At 37.9% G+C, this 22383-nt stretch overlaps 3 protein-coding genes and 1 pseudogene across 5 annotated transcripts; 1 reads left to right on the top strand and 3 right to left on the bottom strand.

The window, feature by feature from the left end:
- LOC105175162 lies at nt 1041–2721 on the bottom strand (annotated as a pseudogene).
- On the bottom strand, nt 4157–11956 carry LOC105174987 (GBF-interacting protein 1-like). Its single transcript, XM_011097277.2, has 9 exons — nt 11481–11956; nt 10904–10947; nt 9641–9740; nt 8685–8811; nt 7907–8571; nt 6876–7173; nt 6402–6666; nt 5609–6079; nt 4157–4973 (listed from the first exon to the last, which is right to left on the bottom strand). Exons 1-9 carry the CDS (start codon nt 11638–11640, stop codon nt 4623–4625), a joined length of 2481 nt encoding a protein of 826 aa, XP_011095579.1. The 5' UTR covers nt 11641–11956; the 3' UTR covers nt 4157–4622.
- LOC105174986 (ER membrane protein complex subunit 8/9 homolog) lies at nt 12793–14969 on the top strand. The gene is made up of 5 exons (XM_011097276.2): nt 12793–13119; nt 13217–13363; nt 13464–13523; nt 14126–14292; nt 14394–14969. Exons 1-5 carry the CDS (start codon nt 12913–12915, stop codon nt 14422–14424), a joined length of 612 nt encoding a protein of 203 aa, XP_011095578.1. The 5' UTR covers nt 12793–12912; the 3' UTR covers nt 14425–14969.
- LOC105174985 (serine/threonine-protein phosphatase 7 long form homolog) lies at nt 16164–21405 on the bottom strand. 3 transcript variants are annotated; one of them, XM_011097274.2, is made up of 7 exons: nt 21026–21405; nt 19200–19980; nt 18982–19100; nt 18809–18896; nt 18277–18711; nt 17740–18196; nt 16164–17638 (listed from the first exon to the last, which is right to left on the bottom strand). In XM_011097274.2, the coding sequence occupies exons 2-7, from the start codon at nt 19959–19961 to the stop codon at nt 16371–16373; spliced, it is 3129 nt and encodes a 1042-aa protein (XP_011095576.1). In that variant the 5' UTR covers nt 19962–19980; nt 21026–21405; the 3' UTR covers nt 16164–16370. The 3 variants fall into 3 exon arrangements, with proteins under 3 accessions (XP_011095576.1, XP_020553972.1, XP_011095577.1); XM_020698313.1 differs by having other exon boundaries at nt 16164–17605; XM_011097275.2 differs by having other exon boundaries at nt 19200–19975.

Genomic DNA, 22383 nt, shown 5'->3' with positions numbered 1-22383 from the left:
AGGCAGCCAAGAAGGCAGTTGAGGGAGAACTTAGAAGGTGGCGTGAAAGGGAACAAAAGAAGGCAGTAGAAGCAGCAACCCGCGTTCTTGCAGAAACAGAGAAGAAGTCATTTGTCATCTCCCCATCATTACCAAATCCAAAAGCCAAGGCCTCAAGAGAAAGTGATTGAAGCAAGAAAGCTGGAAAAAGCGAAGACATCCATCAACAAGATGCCTAGTCTGAGCAGTGTGTTTAATAAGAAGAAAAACAAAGTCGAGGGTGGTTCTCCTTCGTACTTGCCTGGTGAGAAGCCTGTTTGGTGAGTGTGATTATCGAATTTTTGTGCAGCATAATTAAGATCGAGAGAAACGGATTCTGTACATTTGAGACCACCGGATATTCATTAGCAAAGTCGGGTGATACTGACTGCTTAACAGACTTGGGTAATTATTTGAAACTTTGGTGCTAGTTTGTGTTTTGGTGTATCGATGATGTAAATGGCTGCTAGCGAGAAAAATGTAGAGAGCCACTGGTGTTACAGTGAAGACGGCTGCAATAATAATTTTCTGTGCTCAGGTTTGCCTGGGGTGAAACTTTTTACATTTGCTTGTTTAGTTCTGTGTTTTGAGAATTGATCTTAACATGAACGTGTTAAGTTTGAAGTGAACTTGTTAAAATGGTGGTTGCATTTGTTACAGTCTAATTCAACTACCAAACATGTCTTGTTATATGTAGTTGTCTTTATATACTAAGAAACAAGTGAAAATCCCGTAAAACCGCTGTGTTTGTGATCCTTCAAGAATTATTACGATGATTCAGGCAAGAAAAAACAATTATGAGAAGTAAGCTACCTTGATCAAGTTGATGAAATACGCTAAAATTAAATGAAAACTGAAATTAATAAAAGAAACATCAAGCTTATTCTACCTAAATAGTTGCAAAGCCTACCCCCCAAGAATTACCCTCTTCAGCTTTATGCAACCTAATACAGGACTAGCCCTTTGAGCATATTCAACCTAACTAGCAGCTTTGTTTAGCCAGAAAACTGAATTACTCTACTTCAGAAATGGCAGAGGAGGTGCGGGAAGATGTTGTTGACAAGCCATGCAGCCATGATCTTATAGCCTTGTTGAGTCAAATGCACTCCGTCCCAACTCATGTATCGTTTTGGATTTGAGCATACTTTAACACCTGCACCTCCACACATTCTCGTCATGTTGAAATTGTACTTTCCTCCTGTTCCGCAGCAAGCTTTTTCTCTCTCAAATCCTAAAATATGTGATCCATCGTCATCACAAATATAGTGTATTCTTAATCTATTCAAATCGGACATAAATAATATGTACATACCGTGAGAAGTTGCAACTTGGAGTAGAAATTGGTAGGCATTGTAGTAATCCCCGTAGACAATCACAGCATTGGGCTTCTCTTGTTTGAGTGTGTGGATGGCGTTTTGCAGCTCTTTATTGTGGTATTTGGCGAAGTCATTCAGATGCTTCAAGCAGTGATTCTTATCATAAGCTGCAGAGATGTTGGTTTGGAAGGCTGTTTTGTAAATCGGGAGGCAACCGATGGGGAAGTTTCCAGGGATCACCACTCTGTTACCCCCTACTTCAATTACTCTCTGTACATAAACATTCAATCATTAGGCCAATGTTGTATGATAATAATCATTGCAAACTGATTCTTTAATTAATAATGTAAGTTTATAGTTACGTACCCTGGCAGCATCGACGATGGTAGCAACAATATCGGGCACCATGCTTCTCAACTCCTCCATTGTTTTTCCTTGGAAAATCGCATAGTTGTAGTCGTTTCCACCGATTTCCCCAACCATGAATAGAGCATTTTGGAGTTTCTCAGCACAATCTGTCAATTGCTATTAATGTTAACAATAGTACTTGAAGACATATAAATACTGTCAAATTAGTATAGAATGTAATATACATACTAGTATGAGAATACCTCTAGAGTTAAGGCAAATGGAACTGAAATGGGTGAACATCCAGTCCAATTGGACGTTGAGAGAACTGGTGGTCACCGGAGAAAATGTGTTGGGCAGCCAACACCTGAGATGGCAATGCGGTGGAACCTGCCACGGCAAAGTTGACGCCATGCTCAAAATCTGCAGCATCCAAGTTCTTGTATGGTGGAAGAAAAGGAAGGCCGGCAGCGATAGCTGTAATTACAAGATAATAGAAATTATGTAAATCTTCTTATGACACAATATAATTATCAAGAAAGAATTAAACAGTAAAGAAGATTGATCCACCGTCAATACTCAATGCAATAGGCTAAGAGCTGAAGATGAACCAAGCCAAGAACAAAAAAGTTATGGATATGAACAACAAAATACATAACAAGATCACAGAGTGAAGTCATCATGCACCAAGTACAAGATTGATAGAGATAAAAAGCTTACCAATATAATCAATCATAAGAAGGCCATTGGAGCAACGTCCGGTAGCGTTCTTGAAGAACGTTTCGCCGTATGGTAGTCTTGCGAATGCCGTGGCCGCCCCAATTGGGACCTCCCGGATCAAGTTTCCAGTGTCGGAAATAGAGTCGCCGAGTTGGTAAATCTGATCAAACTTGCAAATCTTGAGAGGATGAGCATTGGTGCATTGGGGTACACAAGAAAACAAGCAGCAGCACAAAACAAGAGCAGGGAGAACAAGTTTATGGAAAACAGGAGCCATTATTGTTTCTTGAAGGAGAAAAGAAGATGGAGACAAGAGTAGTGCAATGGGAATTGATGTGAGGAAGAGAGTGCATAACATATGCATGCTTATATACAAGAAAATACGGGTAGTGGTATTAGAATTAGGACCAGAAATCCAAGTCCTCCTACTCCTCAATCTCCTGTCTTCTATTAGGACAAGAATTGCTCCTCATTAGTCGATGATGTATTCCTAGTTGTTGTGGATTTTGGGTTGTCCAATAACTGTTTTCAACACTTTGATTATTCAATATTAATATCACTAGTTAGTACTCAGTGTTAAGGGAAACGAAATTGTATTTTTAGAAAGATTGATATTAAATTAGAAATTATCTAAAATTTTGAGTGAATTTTCTGGATAAGGATAATTAATGATATACTTAAATAAAATTTCAAGTATATATTATTTGATGCACTTAAATTTAAATAAAATTTAAATTGTATTACTAGCTAAATTTATCCGAAAAAAATAATGAAGTGTAATACATTCATCTAAATATAACTAAAAACAGAAAATACTTGTTCACCTGACAAAATAAAATGGGAAGTCACTGACTACGTATGTGCATATATAAAGCTTACTTGAATAGCTTTTATATATTTGTTTTACAATATTAGATGATCTCATAATTTCTATATATTATAGATGTGTCTCATAATTGCTTCCCTACAATTAATTGGAAGAACATTTTTTTGTGAGAAGTCTCTATCCTTGACATTAATCACCAGTTTACAACTGTAAATTTTGGATTTTTCTGTTCTCCTTTTCAAAGTAAGATTTTAAATTAAAACCTAACTATGCTAACAAAATGAAACCATGAAAATCCTATTAAGTTTATAGCATGGGATCTTTCTTGGCAGATAGACATCTTGATACCTTATTTTACTTGACCAGTCTTCAAAGGATGAGTGTTATAGCGTGGGTTCAGATTCATATGTTCAATCTGGTTTTAGATTGAAATATTTTTGGGATTGGATTGAGTTTAAAATAGGTTGTTCATATTGGGTTTTTGGAGTCCAATAACGTATCTGAATTTTACATAAATTTATAAAAATTGCTATAAAAAAATTTTTGGTAAATCACAACCAGCTTTTCTAAAGTTTGTGATAATTACAAATATTCCTTCATTATTTGAAAAATTACAAATACCCTCCTAAAATTATAAATATTCCTAACAAATACCCCATTGTGACAACTCATTGTAGGAAGATATTTGAGTATTTATAATTTCAAAAGAATATTTATAATTTTTCAAACGATGAGGATATATTTATAATTAAGAAAATTTCAAAATAGCTCCTTGTAATTTACCTAAAGAAATATTGAACTTGAATCATTCACGATTTTAGACCAATCAGATTATACACCCGTATAACTCTTCATCAATTAAGCGCCAGCAAGCATAAATAGATCTTCAGATGGTTAGTAATTACTGTAGACATGCCTTTGACGAATGGAAAACAAAGGGAACAATCATTTCATTCAGATCGCAATACGTACTTCCACCCTAGGTCTATCTGAGTAAGAAGAGAAACAGTGATAAGAGCAAAAAAAGAAAAAAAAAAGAAACTAGAAACACAAATTTACAATTTTTTCGGCAGAAATATAACTTATCATTCCGCCATTTGAATTTGCTAATTTTCGGGGAAACATGCTGGGAAAAATATTGAAATACACAACTAGCTCTAGTCAATCCTATAAATTCCTATACCTAAAAGTATTGAAGTTGACCAAGAAGTAACTTTGAGACTCTTCGGCACTGGGAACAGTAAAAGACCTGCACCAGTTAACTTTACTGCGTGGCATGTAACATCTCCCATCCACCATTTACCACCCAAAAATTTTTATTCGATTGTTTTCATGTATTTACAGTCTGATGAGACGATAGCTTCAGTTATAACCTTATATGAGTGAAGCTTGCATCAAATGTTTTCTCTATTCAATAATTTTTGGTTCCAATTCATCTGCCCGTATTGCTGAGGTAGAGGTAGCAACTGTGGTTGTGGTTGGAGTTGTGGCTGAGGATAAGAACTCAGAGGAGGGATGATAGATTCGACCGATCCGCCTGTTGGCTGAGACTGCTGGAGCGATTGAACTAAGGACGGTGTTGACATGCTCTGAGTTGGATGATAAATACCAGGGAACGAATTGTGACCGACCTGTGCAGGTGAAAATGCAAGAGGATGTCCTTGTGGAAGGTTGTAGAACACATTTGCTTGCAAAGCTGATACATCTCGTCCAGATGCAGAAGTCAATATGTGCAAATCCTCGTTCTGGAAAAATAAATTATGATCGTTAGTATCAATTTATTGGAAAGCACTTGACCAAACTCAATTGCTTGCATTTGGAAGATGTGGATAAATATGTACTTAAATCCTCAAGAAACAAGATAAATAGGAGGCAGAACTTTGCTAAGCACAGTCTAATAAGAGATTGCAGTATTATTACGGGAACACATCTGTTGGTGAAGACAACTTGCCATCTATACAGACCAACATAATAGCAATATCATTATCAACTAAATTCTTTGCCTCTCATATTTACATCAAAACTAAACCAATTGAAATTAGAAGCCATTACTTATGTTCCTCAAGTTGTAAAAGAATCCATGATTCACAAGCAGGTATTCTTGGTAGTACATGAATAAAGTTGGTATATTCTACATTGTCATTTCTGTAAAAAGTACTAACAGACCGGATATAAAATAAGTTACAGCAAATCCCCTTATCTTCACGGTGTTGTGTGTTCATAAGTGTAAGCCACAGGCACTTTTTATTCTCGAGAATGGTCTAAGGACTGCCCTATGAAAGACCCAGTTAACGTAGAGCCTTAACCGATACAGGGGCAAAGTTAACGTGCAAAGTTCCAATTCGAAAAACAATACCCAGATAAGCAAGCTATTACACACCTGTTTAATTGCAGAGTAGATATTCTTTTCCTTCAGTTCAGATCCTGTAAGATCATCATTGCTAGATGTTCCAGGTGGCAAAGCAGCACTTGAACCATAACCCAGTCCAGACGCTCCATATGAACCATAGCTAGAAGAAATTCCAAAATGTGTCAGATTTCCAGCTATATTACCTGGCTTGTAGATGGGGAATTTAACTCCTGAAGCAGCAGCAGCAGTTGGTGGCATATAGATGTTGCCAGCTGAATGTTGCTGAGGGAACCCACTGTGGCTTAGCAACTGGTGTGCATTCTGGGGCGGCATATATAGCTGGGAAAAGTAAGGACTGTACGGTATGTAATTAGGAGGATATGGCTGCCGGAGGAAAGGAAACAACTGTGGTGATACAGTAATAGAACTCTGAGCAATTCCTCTGGGCTGAGACATTGATGGAGTTGAAGCAGTTGTTGATGGAATCAGTGAATTTCCTCCCTGGAGTCAAAGACGTAGAAATGTAGATAAAGATTACATCACAAAACCTCCAGGGTGGATGAAAATAAAGATTAAAAGGGGAGACCAGGGCAGGATGCTTTAATCATCAGAAAAAAAAAAAAATAGCAAACGTGCAAAACAAAGAAATATAAATGTGAAAACAGATTAAATCAATCCGGCAGTGACAAGAATGTGGCATTTCATGCATCTGCTAAAACAAAATAGACTCGGAGTTCGACCACTGAAAATTCTTGGTACTTAATTACTTAATGTCAAGCATAAAGGTGACAAACAAGAACCCAAATCATAACAAATTAGTCACCTGTGGCTCAAGTCCTTCCAGTTGTACAAGGTGCGATCCTACAACAGGGGGGACAAGACTCAGACCATAATCTGGTACAGGGGGAAGAACTGGATTCTGAGGTCCTCCAACAGTTTGCTGCATCTCCTGCTTTGACTGGTCATATCTCAGAGCAGTACCAGATGAAACATTTTCTTGTGGTGATGTTAAATTTACTAGCACATTGGGGGGAGACTGGGGCCGATCATGATAATCACTACCGGATCTTGGGGATGAAGACTGATGACTGCAACAAATAATGATTGAAACATAATTTGATATTTAATCTGGGACATCATGAGAGGAATGAACTACCACACAGTGTATGTTCATACTTGGTAGAGCAGGAAGACACCTATAAGGCTATAAGAACAGGGAATATGTTGAACATATTGCAACTAAATTTCATTGCGTTCCGACTAGTGGGAGAACTGAAAAAGATAACCCGTTACTTACGTAGGAGAAGGTTCCTTGGAAGCTTCAACATTGGTTGTGATTGATACATCTCTAGTATTGGAGTCCTCATTGTCCTTTCCTATATGAGCATCCAGACTTCCAAACGTCAATGCATTCTTGAAGGCTTCAGGTACATGAAGATGATTGGGAAAAATAACAGACTGTCTGGATGAGATGTGTAACTTATTTAGCTTAGTATCAACTTCTGCAGTTGCTTGCTCTGAAGAAGAATCCTCCAGTGTAGGAAGAGAATTTATATTAGCTTCTGGTGCAACACCAACAGCTTCAGACAATATCTCTGCACACATAATTGAGGGAGGATACTATAATAATAGCCAAAAACAAATAAGTTATACTCATGTCATGTTTAATTCCTTGATTTAAATGAACAAGCAACCTGTTAATTATGAATAAGTCACTAAAAATAATATATTATCTTTCAACTTTTAGGATCCACTTATTAAGAAATGGTGATCATTCTTATAACAAGGTGAAACAACCTTTTCTAGGATATTATTAGAATAAAATACCTATAAGCTATTGTTATCTTTCAAGAGAAAATGGATCAACTGATAATCCACCTACCAAAAATCAGAAGATTCGTTAAGTTTTCCAAGCCCACATAGCATGTTCTCTTCAGTTAATTTATGTAGTTAATGCTTGGAGCAACTTAACAAAGACTCCTCATTTGTTCTCTTTCAGAATGAACTCGCGTGATTAGTCATACGAAGAAATGAATGGATAGCATAATATTAGTTAGAATACTTAAGGAAGTAAGTGGAAGAAATATGGAATAGAAAAATGAACAATGGAAAATGCCATATACTGAGGACATCTAAAATCAACATTCTCTGGATTTGCAATTTATGTACATAGCAGCTATTAAAGGAACCCTCTTAAACAAATGATGATGCAATCAGAACGTACAACTTATCTATTCCGTAAAGTCTTAATATGTGCTATCATAACAAAGTTCAGGGCTGAACATTAAGCAGCAACAGAGACACATTGCATAAAATACAAAACGATACCTTTCGGAGGACCATTGACCGGTCGAACCGCACAAGTTTCCTGGTTATCGTTGGCAGCAGCAATTTGGTGACTAGAAGAAGATGGCAGTAGTGGAGACTCAGCCAGCTGAGCCCTTTCAACTCCTTTGTATTCCATTGGCTGCGCACTGCTAGTCAACTCAACAGATCCTGGTACAGCTTGGCCAACAGCCACACTCTGAACAGCATTCATTCTGCTTTCAGCCTGGAGATTAATGCTAGTTTCAGCAGTATTCCGCTGACTCCCTTTCTCTCGCTTAATTATACCAACAGAGCCAAGGTTCCGGGGATTGAGAGATGGCACTAAGACAGGATCTGATGCAGAAGCGTACAAGCCTGACACAGAGGTTGAACCAACACTATTTCCAACATGACTAGATTTTGACTTCAAGCTTCCACCATCATTTCTGGCTCCTGATGCAACTATGGAGGAATTGGTGGGTGTCGGGGTGGGTGTAGGACCAGGATCCACATTTGAAAGTTGCTTTATGAGAACAGGTCTAAGAGATGGCACTTTCCCTGACTTATTACCATAATCAGCTTTCGTTTCCTTGATGACACCTTTATCATTACGCTCGACTAATTGGGATGTTGATTCGTGGCTAGAGCTTCCATCACATATACTTGTATCAGCAGCAGCTGTGGAACTGAAAGTTTATTGTTAGTAAAATGGTTACTCCATGACCATTTGAAGGAACACTTTAACTTCCAACAAAAAATCTCAGTTTAACCAATGAAATCGGTAATGGATGAACTTTACCCTCCGTCACAAGCTACTATATTGCTGTCTTTACGCAGAACTGGCATAGAAGCTTTAGAAGCTCTCCCCATGCGGCTATTGTAACCATTTTGTCGACGAGCATTTAGTTGTCTTCCGCGTACAGCATCTGATGAAATTATAATACAGGTAATGCAAGCAATGTCATCAAGAGCAAAGAATTCATATATAAACCAGGAGCTTAATTGTAAAAATGAGTAATATCTGTTCAGTGAACTGAGAAAGGTCAAATGCATGAAGGACGGCATTCACCATTTGTTGTCTTATGTTCTTTTAAAGTACTGCAGATGAACCCAGTTGAGCTAACACACCAGAAAGTGAAAAAGAATCTTGCAGGACCGCTGATAATTATTAAGAAGTAAACTCAAGCATCCTGTTCCTAAGCAATCTGTCCCTTGCCTCAGTTAAATAGAAGACAAAAGGTTATGAAATAAATTTTCATCCCAAGCATTTATCTACAGCCAAAATATACAAAAAGAAATATGTGAAGAGGGATTTGAGTTAGACATGTATTCATTCCTTCTCCAACACCCATTTTTAATGTCCCACACTTTAGGCATTAAGAACTGTAAAATAATGAGTAGAATGCAGTATATGTGCTAGAAAAGAGAAGAAACCAGACATTTGAAACACAATTCTAGATGCTCATGCAAGTTAAAAGAGCATAGCAAATAATAATGCCCATTAAGACTTCACAAAGGACTTCGTAATATACCTCTACAGCACTAAGAGTAATTCAAAGAATTCAAACTTATAATGAGACACGCCAGCAAGGGCCATGGTGGGGAAACCATGCCAGATACAGACAAGTACACATAATTTGACCAATTCCCATTAAAGTAGTTCATGCATCTTGCAGTCAGAAACTTCAATCCAAAATGAAAGATGAGAAAGTTAAAGTAGAACAGCTCTCAGTCTACATAAGATGGAAGGAATACCATCAGAATTGTAAGAAGAAACATAATTCCCGCCCCCATTCCCTCGACGCTGCATGCCTGGTGTTCGCCGATATTCTTCCTGTGCTCTGATGTTAACCCCCTGCAAGAAGGAAGAATGTATTGAAGAATGGTTTTGCAGATAACATAATGTAAAATTCCTAGAACACTCTTAGATTTCAAAAAATAAGCTATATCAAATATAACTTAAAACCATCTAACCTACCAATTGGCATCCTCAGCATATCTACCAATAATAGTACATGATTGTAAACCGACAGCCTTGTGCTGAGAACATGAACATAAACTGAAATACATGGACCTTTTTTCCTTCTGGGAAGATATAAGCTCTTTCACAATATTCTTTAGACGTAATCCCATCCAACATTACATATCATATGTATTTCTGGGAATATGCAACCTCTTCACAATATTGTTTGTGTATTTTTGGTTTAAGCTTTCAGAAGAAGCCATTAAATTTGCAAGTTTCTTGAGGACCAATTCATACAATCTATAATTGATGTAATGGAACTCCATTACGTTCCTCAATGGATGTTGCAATTTTATTAGGGTTTGATCATGATGTGATGAACTCCAAACCCTTGTAAGATGCCTAGTTGCTTCGTCTTCACTCTTTCTCTGTAACTCTTATTATAACTAGTACTATTCAAAACAGTAAACAACTCTTGATCCGTTTGATCTTTAAAGCACAAAATATCCAGAATCATAAAAAATGGCTACCTTATACTATTTAGCCAAGGTGCAAATTTTATACTGTCAAATCACACAAAAGATCTGCCACGAAAACAAGAATACAAAAGCATCCGACTCACAATGCCAATTATGCAAATTGCAAAATTAAATATCACCCATAAGAGATGGATTTTTACTTTTAAAAAGGTCTAGTGTCTTCTCTTATTTTTCCACTTGTCAAGTGGTGTAGGTGCTTGCTTGAGAAATCTTTCTACAAGGCATCCCAAAACGTGCACAATGCAACAGCGTCATTCTAGAGCACCGAAGATGCATGCTAAAATCATGAAGCACTTGATCGTGGATAAAACCTTATCACAGTTGTAAGCAAGTATTTAAATTCAGATAAAAGATGTAGTACAAATTAAGCTATATTCATGCTAAAGCATCCATCAATTCATATTTCAGTGCTCAACTACAGGAGAAGAACAGGAAAGCAAGACATGGCCGAAAAGTGGGTGAGATAGTCTCTGCTACAAGCTGCAAAAAACGAATACACCCAGTGAACTTACTTACCACTTTCCTCCTATCACGTTTCCTTCTGACCTCATGAAATGTATCTGCACAAAAAGGAAGGTTACTGATAAAGAAAAGGAAAAAAAAAAAAAAAAAAAGATTCAGCAAGGCTGGGGCAGGAGAACGTAGAGTACTAGGCAAGGTAATATTTCTTCTTTGGTAGAATAAAAAATGGCGTGGGTTAAAATCATCCGCAACTATAAAAGAATAAATAGATAAAATACACACACATCAAAAGTCCAACTAAAAAGTTGAATTAGCTTTTCAAATTCACAGTAAGGAGGGAAAAGTTCAAAATTACGCGGTTCCCCTTCACTTTGTTCAACCTATAGGAACACATAGCTAGGATTAATTTATTCCTCGCTCTCCCTAATATTTCAGCTAGTAATGGAAAAACCAACAGAATATGCTCAAAAGATCACAAAACCGAAACAATTGACATCTTCAACAACACAACACGAAAACGGAAACAACGCCACCACGAGCACAAATGTAGGCACATACACACAACACACCTACATATATAGCCGCAGCATGCAATCACCCACACACATTCGACGCGCATGTACATATTTACCAAGGTAGAGGAGCTTCTGAGCGGTTTCATTGGGATCCATGTTGCATTCCTTGAGCATTGCGTAGACGTCCTCATCGCTGTGTTTTCCCGTGATCTCCTTGATATCCTGAATCGTTTTCCGGAGACTGTCGGAAATCGAAACCCTAGAAAAGCCGCTCATTGTTCGTCGGACGAACGCGACAACGAATAATGCCGGTTATTATTCACCCAAAAACAAGATGAGAGTATCATTCATGTACTGCAAATCGACAATACGAGGCATGCAGGAAGAGGTGGCGGTGGAATGAGGATCGCGCGTTCAATAATCAGAGCAGCTGCTATATGGTAGGGATTTTGAACATGATGTTTTGTTGAATGATTGAGTTGGAGAGGGTGGTGTTGTATAAAATTGGAAGGGGAGCAGTTAGATAGAAAGAGCGGTGGGTATATGCTTTTTAGTATCTATCTCCCTCACGTTCATTCTTCTCTATGTCTAATACCACCTCCTATTGCCTCTGCGCCTCTGCTTTTATTCCTTTTTCTTTTTCTTATTTCCAATAATAATTCATTATCCATTAATAATTCTCTTATTTAAATTCAGATTTATGATTTTCAATTATAAATCTTATTATATAATATTGTTTTTAATGTATATAGTACCCGTCTTCATAGTTTATTATTAGCCGTTGTGCCACGCCGTTCTTGTATGCATATAATAAATAAATATTTTACATACTTTAAATATATTAAAGATAATATTATCAATAATATATATAAATTAATATATTACATTAAAAATAAAAAAACGAACTAATTTATTAATTAATGTAAAATTTTAAAAATTAAATAAATTAGCTATTTTAGCGGTTGAGAGGCATTTTTTATTTTATAAAAAATTAGTGCAACAATGTTAGTAACCGTCGTTTGTGAATGCAGAAGTCCTTTTCTTTTTATATATATAGTATCAGCTGTCGTGGCACATCGTCCCGACTTATGTACAAAAAAAATAACATGTCTACTACGTTCAGTTATTTATAAAAAATACTTGATCCGGTTAAACACCCTCGTAATCGTATCGAACAACAGAGTCTGCTAAGAAGAAATTGAAATATTAAATATTTGGTTTAGCTTTTTGTAGTTAAAGCTAAAATATATTTGAGATAAATTAGGTTAACACTTCTAAAAGGTTAGAGCAGAATACACAAACACTCAGTAACGTAAACAAACAGAGAGAAGAGTGAAAATGAGAAATTAGCAGCAGAAAAACGATTCTCATTGAAATTGGAGAAAACCGGAGCGTTAAGAAAAGGACTCCGTGGCGGAAGTAGTTATATATATCACTGGACGCCAAATCCGAAACAAGAAAACCCGCGTCCCTCCTCTCCTATTTGTGATTCGGCATCTCGTTTCTCATCGGGTCGGACCCGGATAATTCGGATTCATTATTGCTGTCATGGGAGGTGAGGTCGGGTTCGAGATCCACCAGAACGCCTACATAAAGCTGGTCCTCCACGCGCTAAAGCACCGGACCTCCGCCGTCAATGCCGTCCTCCTCGGCCGCTCCGCGGGGGCCGGCTCTGCCGTTGAGATCGTCGAGTCCGTACCGCTCTGTCACTCCCAGATCGGCCTCCTTCCTCCCCTCGAAATTGCTCTCATTATGGTATGTCACTCGATACTGAACACTATCCGGTGCTTGTTTATTGCGTAGGCTATCCGTTTTACTTGAAATTTGAACGTTCCGGATTGGGAATTCATAGATAGAGGAGTACTATGGAGAGAAAGGCTTGAGCCTCGTGGGCTATTTTCATGCTAATGAGAGGTGTGATGATTTTGAGCTAGCGAGTGTGGCTAAGAATATTGGGGATCACATAACTCGGTATTTTCCTCAGGCTGCCTTGCTTTTGGTACGTGTTTATTAGCTTGAAATTTGTTTTAGAAATTCTCAGAAGCTTGGAATTCAGTCTCTGGACAAATTCTTGATGCTTCAAATTTGTGGATATGCAGTTGGATAATAAAAAGCTCGAGTCTTTACCCAAGGGGAAAGACAGAAGCCCAGTGATGCAGGTAAATTTTGCTACAATTCGCAGCTGGGCTGTATAATACTTGGTCTTTTGTGTTTGAGTGCTGACAAACATATATGCTTAACATGATGAACTATTGTCTGTAGCTGTTTGTTATCCTAAGTCATTGAGATTGAGCAAAAAGCTATTCTGAAGCCTTTATTAGTACTAGCTTGAATGTGTCGATTGTTAGTTGCGGTTAACGCCTAAAACCTTCAGCTAATCTTTCTAGAATAGTAAAAAGGTCACAAAGATAGTATTTTGAGCATTTATTTTCGCGTATCTTTGATAATTTGGAAATCAAAACAAATGAATGCAATCCATATCAAGGGCACTTCAACGTCCTGAGAACCTGATTTGACTATTATCAAAAACATATTCACTTTAGTCTATTTCTCTAATTAAACACATGTCTACCCCACTATACTCTATTGTTTACAGTTTGCCTTGCCCATTTGGTCTCGTTTGCATCATTGTTCTGCTCTTAGTTCCAATTTTTCTAGTGTGGTTCTTTATCTATCTCAACCGCTTTCTGGAGGTCGGGAGGGTTAAAGATTATACCCTGAGTTTCTCAGCTTCAAATTGGATTCCCACTCTATCATGCAGCTTTATATCAAGGATGCATCTAGTAGTTGGAAGCTAGTTGGATCAGACGGAAGTAACCAGCTTGCTATCAAGGAGCCTTCAGCAAATATAGTGCTTTTGGATTGCATCTCATCTAAGAAGTGGCAGGAGATCATTGATTTCGATGATCACCTGGATGACATCAGCAAGTAAGAACCATTTACTAGTCTCTTCTATTTCAGTATTTAACTAGTTGTTTTGGGTTGTTAATACTGAACTTCATGGCTGAAATTTTACAATGTTCTTACAGGGACTGGCTGAACTCGGAACTTTTTAAATGAGCTTTAAAGCTTATGTGCTAAATGTAACAAATGCTGCTTGATTCTAACACTTTACCCAATTACTGCTGAAGATCTTGAAGACTTTTTAATCATGTTTTGACAGTCAAAAACTTTGAGACTCACCATGTCCGAATACTGTTGGTTCCTCTTCATTTTTTCATTTTCTGTTCTCATTTCGTTAGCTCTGGGATTCCCTGGGGTGTTCATCATAAATTCATATAGATTGTTGTAGCAATGATGTCCAAAATCATTGATTATAAGGAGGATTCCATCCACCGGCATGGTTGGATTAAGTGCCTCTGATGACAGCTTAATATCACAAGTTCTGTCGGTGTTTCTGGCGACAGGCTGCTCGACACCACAAGTGAACCAGTATCGCAAAGCTTGACCTGAATTTTGTTGCTTGTACAGTGAGAAATCAGAGTCACAGTTGGGCTTTCAAGCTCCACTTGTGGATTTGACTAGGGATAGTGGTTAAATGTAATTTACTCTTATCTGAAATTTGAAACGTTTAAAGAAAGCCAGGGGCAAATTTATTACTGAAACCCGCTTTTTGCGTTCAGAAAAAACGAAAGAGAAAGTAACACACTAACGATGTGATACACACTATAGAGTATAGACTGGTTATCTTTTTGGAAATATATATATATATAGGGATAATTACACTCTCTTATGCATGACTTTATGTGATTTGAGAAATTATATCTAAGGTCTTTGAGATTTGCTTTCATCACAAATAAATACCCCCATTAATAAATAGAAATAAGCAAATCTCAAAAGTGTTTGATGTATTTTTTAAATCAAAGGAGTTTATGTATAATTATACTAAATTTCAGAAGAGTAAAGTGTAATCATCCCCATATATATTGTGTAATAGTATATGTTATTATAATTCATCGATTTTATCAACAACCAAGATTTAATTGATTAATATGAAACTTAGATTGTAGATTAAATTTTCAAAATATAGAATATTCATTCATAATCTATCGATATCTATACTAATATATATATATATATAAAATTATACTCAGAAATATAAAAAAGTATTAGTGTATATATTTTATTTTTATTTTTATTTATAATATAATTTAAAATATAAAAAAGTATTTATTATGTCCATGCTAGTATTAAAAATGTGGGTCGTCTGCAGTTAAGAAAATAAAGGAATATCGAACAAGAATGTGGATACATTGCTCTATTTATCCAACCCCCACCCCCAACCAACACAAAAGAAAAAAAGAAAAAGAAAAAGAAGAAAAGAAATTGAGAGTGCAAAATTTAAAAGGAAGTCGTCTTTTTAAAACTCGTCAAATTATATATCTCTTCAAGTATTCCTTTCTCAGTATTTTCCCTAGAAATCAAATATCAGCATTTCCTTCTCTGTTTTGCCTTACTGAAATGCTTGTATATAAAGCTTAAAGAACGAATGCCGATAACGTAATTTAGAGAAGCACATGAATAATTTAAATTATATTTATTTAATAATAAAAAGAAATAAAATGAATAATTAATCAAAAGTGATGAAATAGCATGAGAAAATAAATAAATAATAGATGAAACAATTTATTTAAGTGAGAGTTATATTGTTCAAAAAATATTTATATATTAAAGGGTATCTTAGTCTATCAATAGAGGCAACTACTCCAGGGGTTCAGCCTTAAATAGTATGGAATTTCATGAATAGATGTATAAGAAGCAAATGTTTTGAAAAATGTACATGAGAATAAATCCCTGAATAAAACTTCAGTAATGTAAATCCATTGTTAGAGAAGAGATGACTCAGGAAGCTGAGAAATGCTTCAAAAAACTGAGCACCAGTACTGAAGAACTCAACTGGATAAAATGCAACCTTTTGTAGAGCACTTCCTTAAGTACAAACTAAGTCTATCACCATAATCCAATTATCATAAGGGTAAAAAGGTTTGCACAGTAGGATACTACAACTACCTCTGTTTTGGAGCAGAACGCCTTTGTCTCTTGTACTTCCTCTGCACATCATCTCTGGCTGTTGCAGTATCAGTCTCAGTGACCTGGGATGCTCCCTCGTGCCAAGACTTGAGCGGTGATTTTCCATGATTGTGAACAGTTTCTGGATTGGGTGAAGAATCACTTACTTTATTTGTTTCCTGCTCTTTTCTCTTGCCATCACCGCCTCCTGTAGAATCAGTGTCTGGCCCATCCACCCTCATCGTTTCATCAGAAACAGGATGACTGAATGATACTTGAGGCACTGGCGAAGGTTCAGGGATTTCCTTATCATCCTGCTGAGACGAGAGCTTCGAGTCTTCTGTCATGGGGCTGGCCAAGTCTGATGGTGTTAAAGTCTGAGCTCCTTGGGGCTCCAATACAGGAGGTCCAGGGATGGATTTGGTTTCTGGTCCATTGACATCCGTAACCACCTCGTTAGGGTCTGGTCGGACAGTTGACACTTCAGGTTCCAGTTGGGCACCCTGTGAGGCACCAACATCAACCAGAGGAGAGGAAGGAGACTCATTAAACTTTGTAGGGTCCCCATAGTCTGGTTGTACCGGAGCCGGTAGACATGGTGTTGTTGCATGAGGTGCAGGTATGGGTGGCAAGACTTCAGTACCTCCTCCATTCTCTTCTAGCACAGTGACAGGTTGTGGGGTATCTGCAGAGTCTGTCACCATTGGCACATTATCCTCCTGTGAGAAGCTTTTTACGTCTGTCAATGGTAGAACAGAGTCCTGATCACCTGGTGGTTCACATGGGATATCTAGCATAGATGGGTTGACAGGAGATGGTGAAGCTTCTCTACTTCCAGTTATAGTATCCAACTCTATCATCTCCAACTGTAAGTTGTCCTGCAATTCTGGCAGTGGAGAGTCTCTTGAGAGTGGTGCTACCAAAGGCTCGACAGCCTGTTCATGACAATCTTGCGGACGTGAAGGAGAACCATTAGGTCCCAATGAAACAGATGGTGTTGGAGATGACGCTCCAGAGGTACATGGAAAATATGAATTGACTCCTGAATTTGCACCAACCAAGTATCCACTCACTCCAGCTCTCCTCCTTGGCTTACAACGCTTTGTTTTAGGATCATCTGGAATCATATCATGTTCTGATATCATGGTCTGGTTTCCATTGCTCATTCTCAAAGCAAATGCACAAATATCACGAATCTTCCCAAGAGCATCTATTATTGGGTTTGTGGTTTCTGCAAAATCCAATGATAATGCTAACTTTGTATCTGCCAAAAAAAATTAGGTGCCAAGAATAATCAAAACGAGATTGTCAATGATTTCGCTCCCAAATACAGAAACTATTAGTGGAATGGCAAAGCAACTGTACCTGTGGCTTCAGGATCCAATTGCATTGTGTTTGGATCTGAAGCATCCTGGAAATCAGGTGCACACAGTGATGAATCCCATGTCTGAGGTGTATCTGGGAGTTCACCAACATGTGCCTGAAGAATAGTTGATGGCTTAAGAGAATGAGACACATCCGATGAGGTGGACATCGTTGGGGCATATGAAACTCTTTTCCGGCTCTCAGTTGCTCGTCCACAAGCAAGCCCACCTCTCTTCCTTGGTCTACCTCTTTGCACTTTAGGGGGAGCAAATGGGGATCCAGCTGGAGATGGTGCTCTAAAATCAGGGCGCACGGTGAGACGGTGATCCTCATGAGCTGCCCTCAGAGAGTATGCACATATATCCTGGATCTCTCTAAGGACATCTTCCCCTGATACCTCATAGCCTTCATGCATAGCATCAGTGGCACGGTGGTATATTTTTTGTAAGCTCTGGGCCTGTATGCATTGACAAAGTAAGAAAACACGAGCGTAAAAATAATAATAGATAAGAAGTGGACAAATCATGGTGTTTCTACCATTGCCTCCATTGCACCTCCAACTCCCTGGTATCCGGTATTTGGACGAGTAGCAGGATTACCAATCAACAAGCGAGTAATTCGCCGGTACCATAGCATGTATGGATCATTCTGATCCATCGGACCATCAACCGGAGGTGCAGTTACAACACGTGCACAGCGTTCGGTCCACATATCAACAAATTGCCTGTGATGATGGGCCCAATCATAATTTTGTCTCCCCCGACGATCAGTCAAATGGATGTCAGGGATAGTGTCACAAATTGCAGGAACCGTCTGTTGTTGCCCAAATTGACGCAGTACTCGGTCAGGGTGGTGAAACTCCACCACATCAAAGCAGATCAGAGGAGCCACTGTCTGCCAAATTCGTTTTCCTGATACGCAATACCCTGGGAGGCTGGCCAAGACATCAGCAGGATATGGCTCCCACACAAACTAAAACAAAAAGAAGATCTCAATACTAGCATACAAATTGTCATAATAGAGTGAAATACTGCTGGAAATAGTAAAATATATACAAATGAACACGAACCTGGTCATCCTTCATATTGTCTAGCTGGTCTCTATACAAGACTAAAACGTGAGTTCCGACAGTTTCCAGCTTGAAACCAACATTCCACCTATAACCAACGAATATTTCATCATAAAGCTGATGCCTTTACGTATATGAACACTTTGAGAGTTGTTTGACATCAGCTAGTATACCTGGAACCATAAGGGGCAGCAGGCAAAGGGTGATCCCCAGAAACCATGTCAGGAGGTGGCTGCTGGCGGGGTGCTAATCTCCCAGGGCGGATGAAGGGCACCCTCTCCCACGCCCAAATCTGATTCATATTTACAAAGACCATGTATCTTTACGAGTTCTGGATTGTTAAACACCGAAACAAAAATAAGGAAGTTTCTCAGTATTTAGCTCCTAATACCTGCAAAAGAACCAGTGGCCCACATATATCTGATGTCTCAGCTTTAGTAGCTCGGCACAAAGCACGGTACAAACAAGCAAGAACGGCTCCACCCCAGCTTAGCCTGCCAGCTGCCTCAAAATCCCTAAGCAGGGGCAAGTACATCAACTTTACCTTATTATTTGACATATCCGACAATAACTGCCCCCCAAGCAGCTGCAAAATGTAGGCTCTGGCATAAAACTGCACAGTGTCCTCTGATGCACCATCAGGCAATGTTTTAAACCTCTCCTGTAAGCATCGGATCTTAAGCCGTCCACGATCAAAATCTTCAGGCGGCGGTCTAAATCCCAGTAGCTCATTACATATGTCCTGCCATTCATCCATTGACCGATTGGTATCCACACCTGTAATAGGATCACCATCTACAGGGAGACCCCACAATACGGAAATGTCTTGAAGTGTAACTGTAGCCTCACCAACTGGCAAATGGAAAGTATGTGTCTCCGGGCGCCATCTCTCAACCAATGCTGTGATCAAAGCATGATCCAGCCGCATGCGACCAGCCTTATACACCCCATAAAAACCTGCTTTCAACATCATTTGCTGCACTCGAGGATCCAATGTACCCAAGCGCCAAAAGTGGCCATCACATCTCCTACAAGTTAGAGGCTCAAAGTCCTTACCATCCCATATATCTGTAGATCTGTGATGATCCTGTAAGGTAAGTACGGAATCATCAATAGGTCCAGGATGCAATGTGTGACCCAGTCCAGAATCCATCCTCCCTAAAGTTCCTGCACTATTTTAACAACAAACAATATATTATTAGTTGCACAACTGAGTTCGTTTTGTTATGTCATCAACAACTTCTTTTTCATCATATATCAGTTTTTAGATATGCTCGAGGTAAGATCAGTATGTTGGCCCATTATAAGCCTTGGAGTAAGAAAGAATACAAGGAAGAGACGGGGGCACAACTGGGATAGAAATTTCATGGTAAATAATAATGTTTTCTGGTGATGAACTGCTAATTCTCTCATTATGATCATTTACATATTACCTGGAAGATGCAAGAGTTATTAGGGGTTCCATTATCAAGACTTATTTAATGAAGGTGTACGACAGAACTAGTCGATCTAAACAAACTCCCTCAGAACTTTTCATCCCTCATGAGATTGGAGAGGACCTAGGAAAAATCCACTTCAACATGTCTTCAAAAACTGCTCTACCATTCTTCTCCAATCAGGAAAGTAACTAGCACTCTGTAAGCTGCTCATATAACTTGTTCATATACTGCATTGTCGTTCCTCTATTCATTTTTTGGCAGCTGATACTACATAGGCTCAAGATAGGACAATGCATACTATAGCAATAAACCTCAACCGGTATACTCACAGAAAAGTTTTTGAGAGACTTCAAAAACCTAATGGCCATTGTTTTACATTAACGCTTCAAGATTTCCTTAATATGAACCAGTTCAGAGTTTAAGCAACAGGCTGCAGTGCGCCATCAGTCAACAACTAAGCCTAAGAAAACTTTGATTTGAGATCGGGACCTTCATCCGTGAATTTAGACAATGCAATAGAGAGAATGCGAAAGAATGTTAAAGAAACAAGACAAGTCGGCAAGGGATAAACACCCATTAACTTGCGTGATAATTACATCAATAATCCACAAGGAACGCCACTCCAAAACGAGAATCAGCAGTTTACAGACGATTGATTGTCAACGTAAGCTCCACCGAAACAAATCAAACATCATCCCTCTGAACTGGAAAATGAATCTAAAAAAACAATGCTACCTCAAATTCCCATCGAGATAGAAAAGGGAAGAAAGAATTTTACCTGGAAACAAAAACCCACAAGCCCCAGTGTCTTACGGGCAGCCCTTCAATCAACGCAACACATGCATAGCATAAGAATGAACAATAGATTCATGGATACGGAGCTTGCTCCAACCCGATAAAGAAACAAGCTTCGAGAAGATGTGAACAATAGATTGAAAGGGTGGTGGAGGTTGAATTTTGCAGCGTAGAAAAAAAGGGAGGGAAGGAGGGACTGTGTGTGAGAAATTCCAACGGCTACTCAAATCTATGAACCTGTGCGAGAGATCTCCATTAGAAACGTTTTCACGACTTCGCTCTGTCTGCGCGTTTTGCAAAAAGAAGATAGCGTTAGGGTTTTTGTTAACGTGAGGAGGCAATCGACAAAACCTAAAAGCGTCCCTCTTTATCCACTCTACTGTTTATTTGTCAAATATCACTTCTTCACTTTCTCCAAATCCTCCATACGCCCCTAAACTTTACCACTTATTTCGATATTTCCCCAAACTTATTATTATTTGTGATCATCCTCCTTACTTTTCGTGTAATTCTAATTTTGCCCCTCCACTTTACACTTATCTATATATTTCCCCACTGGTTATTTGTATTCTCCATTCTTACTTTCTCCAATTCCTCAATATGCCCCTAAACTTCACACTTCTACTTTTCAAGCATATCTGAAAAAAAAAGAAAAATGAAAAATTAATTCTAAATTGTATGTATATAAATAATAAATATATATTTATATATGTCATTTATTATGTGATATATTAATAAGTACAATTCTATTAAATTCCTTTAGTTTGTCTAATATTAATTACCTTGGAATTTTGAATAACTCCCATTTTTATATTTAGACTCATATTATTAATTGTTTCTAACCCTTTTTATGAGCAATAAATTTATTTATTGACTTTTCAATTATGAAATTAGAATCATATGAGTTGTCGTAATTAAGTCGTCGTTATCCTTAATTATTTTTAGAAATAATTAAGTTTGTTTCTATCTCGTCGGTTGAGTAAGGAGTAATGGAAGGCATCGTAATTAAATATCGAATCCTACTAATAAAATAAATAAATTATTAAAAGTTTAACTACTTCGATGCTATATATTCAAATTTAATAAAATGCAAAAATAAAGCGCTTTTTTTTTTGCACGACACAAAAACAAAGCTCTTATAGTAGCAAAGGTGGTCAAAAAATAGAAGGTGTCGAAACCATTTTGCAGAATAATTATTTGTTAAAAATTTCGTCACAACGATCTGAAGATTCTTCTTTAACTCCTTTATGTGTAGATTTAAGCTAGTTTTGGTTATTTTAGAATTTAACAATTGAAAATTAATAAATATTTCAACTATGTGAAATAATAAGTTGAATAATT

This window comes from Sesamum indicum, linkage group LG12, assembly GCF_000512975.1.
Source record: "Sesamum indicum cultivar Zhongzhi No. 13 linkage group LG12, S_indicum_v1.0, whole genome shotgun sequence".
Classification (NCBI taxonomy): domain Eukaryota; kingdom Viridiplantae; phylum Streptophyta; class Magnoliopsida; order Lamiales; family Pedaliaceae; genus Sesamum; species Sesamum indicum.
This window is presented reverse-complemented; position numbering and strand designations above follow the sequence as displayed.

What these genes read in the sequence shown, in the direction of transcription:
- LOC105174985 (XM_011097274.2), bottom strand. Translation starts at nt 19,961, where the DNA reads ATGGATTCTGGACTGGGTCACACATTGCATCCTGGACCTATTGATGAT. An exon ending in ACAATATGAAGGATGACCAG is followed by an intron (nt 18,712 to 18,808) that starts GTTCGTGTTCAT and finishes TTTTTGTTTTAG; the next exon opens with TTTGTGTGGGAGCCATATCC. An exon ending in ATTGGATCCTGAAGCCACAG is followed by an intron (nt 17,639 to 17,739) that starts GTACAGTTGCTT and finishes TTTTTTTGGCAG; the next exon opens with ATACAAAGTTAGCATTATCA.
- LOC105174986 (XM_011097276.2), top strand. Translation starts at nt 12,913, where the DNA reads ATGGGAGGTGAGGTCGGGTTCGAGATCCACCAGAACGCCTACATAAAG. An exon ending in CTCAGGCTGCCTTGCTTTTG is followed by an intron (nt 13,364 to 13,463) that starts GTACGTGTTTAT and finishes GTGGATATGCAG; the next exon opens with TTGGATAATAAAAAGCTCGA. An exon ending in CACCTGGATGACATCAGCAA is followed by an intron (nt 14,293 to 14,393) that starts GTAAGAACCATT and finishes ATGTTCTTACAG; the next exon opens with GGACTGGCTGAACTCGGAAC.
- LOC105174987 (XM_011097277.2), bottom strand. Translation starts at nt 11,640, where the DNA reads ATGAGCGGCTTTTCTAGGGTTTCGATTTCCGACAGTCTCCGGAAAACG. An exon ending in TTCTTCTTACAATTCTGATG is followed by an intron (nt 8,812 to 9,640) that starts GTATTCCTTCCA and finishes TAATTTCATCAG; the next exon opens with ATGCTGTACGCGGAAGACAA. An exon ending in TCCAAGGAACCTTCTCCTAC is followed by an intron (nt 6,667 to 6,875) that starts GTAAGTAACGGG and finishes TATTTGTTGCAG; the next exon opens with TCATCAGTCTTCATCCCCAA.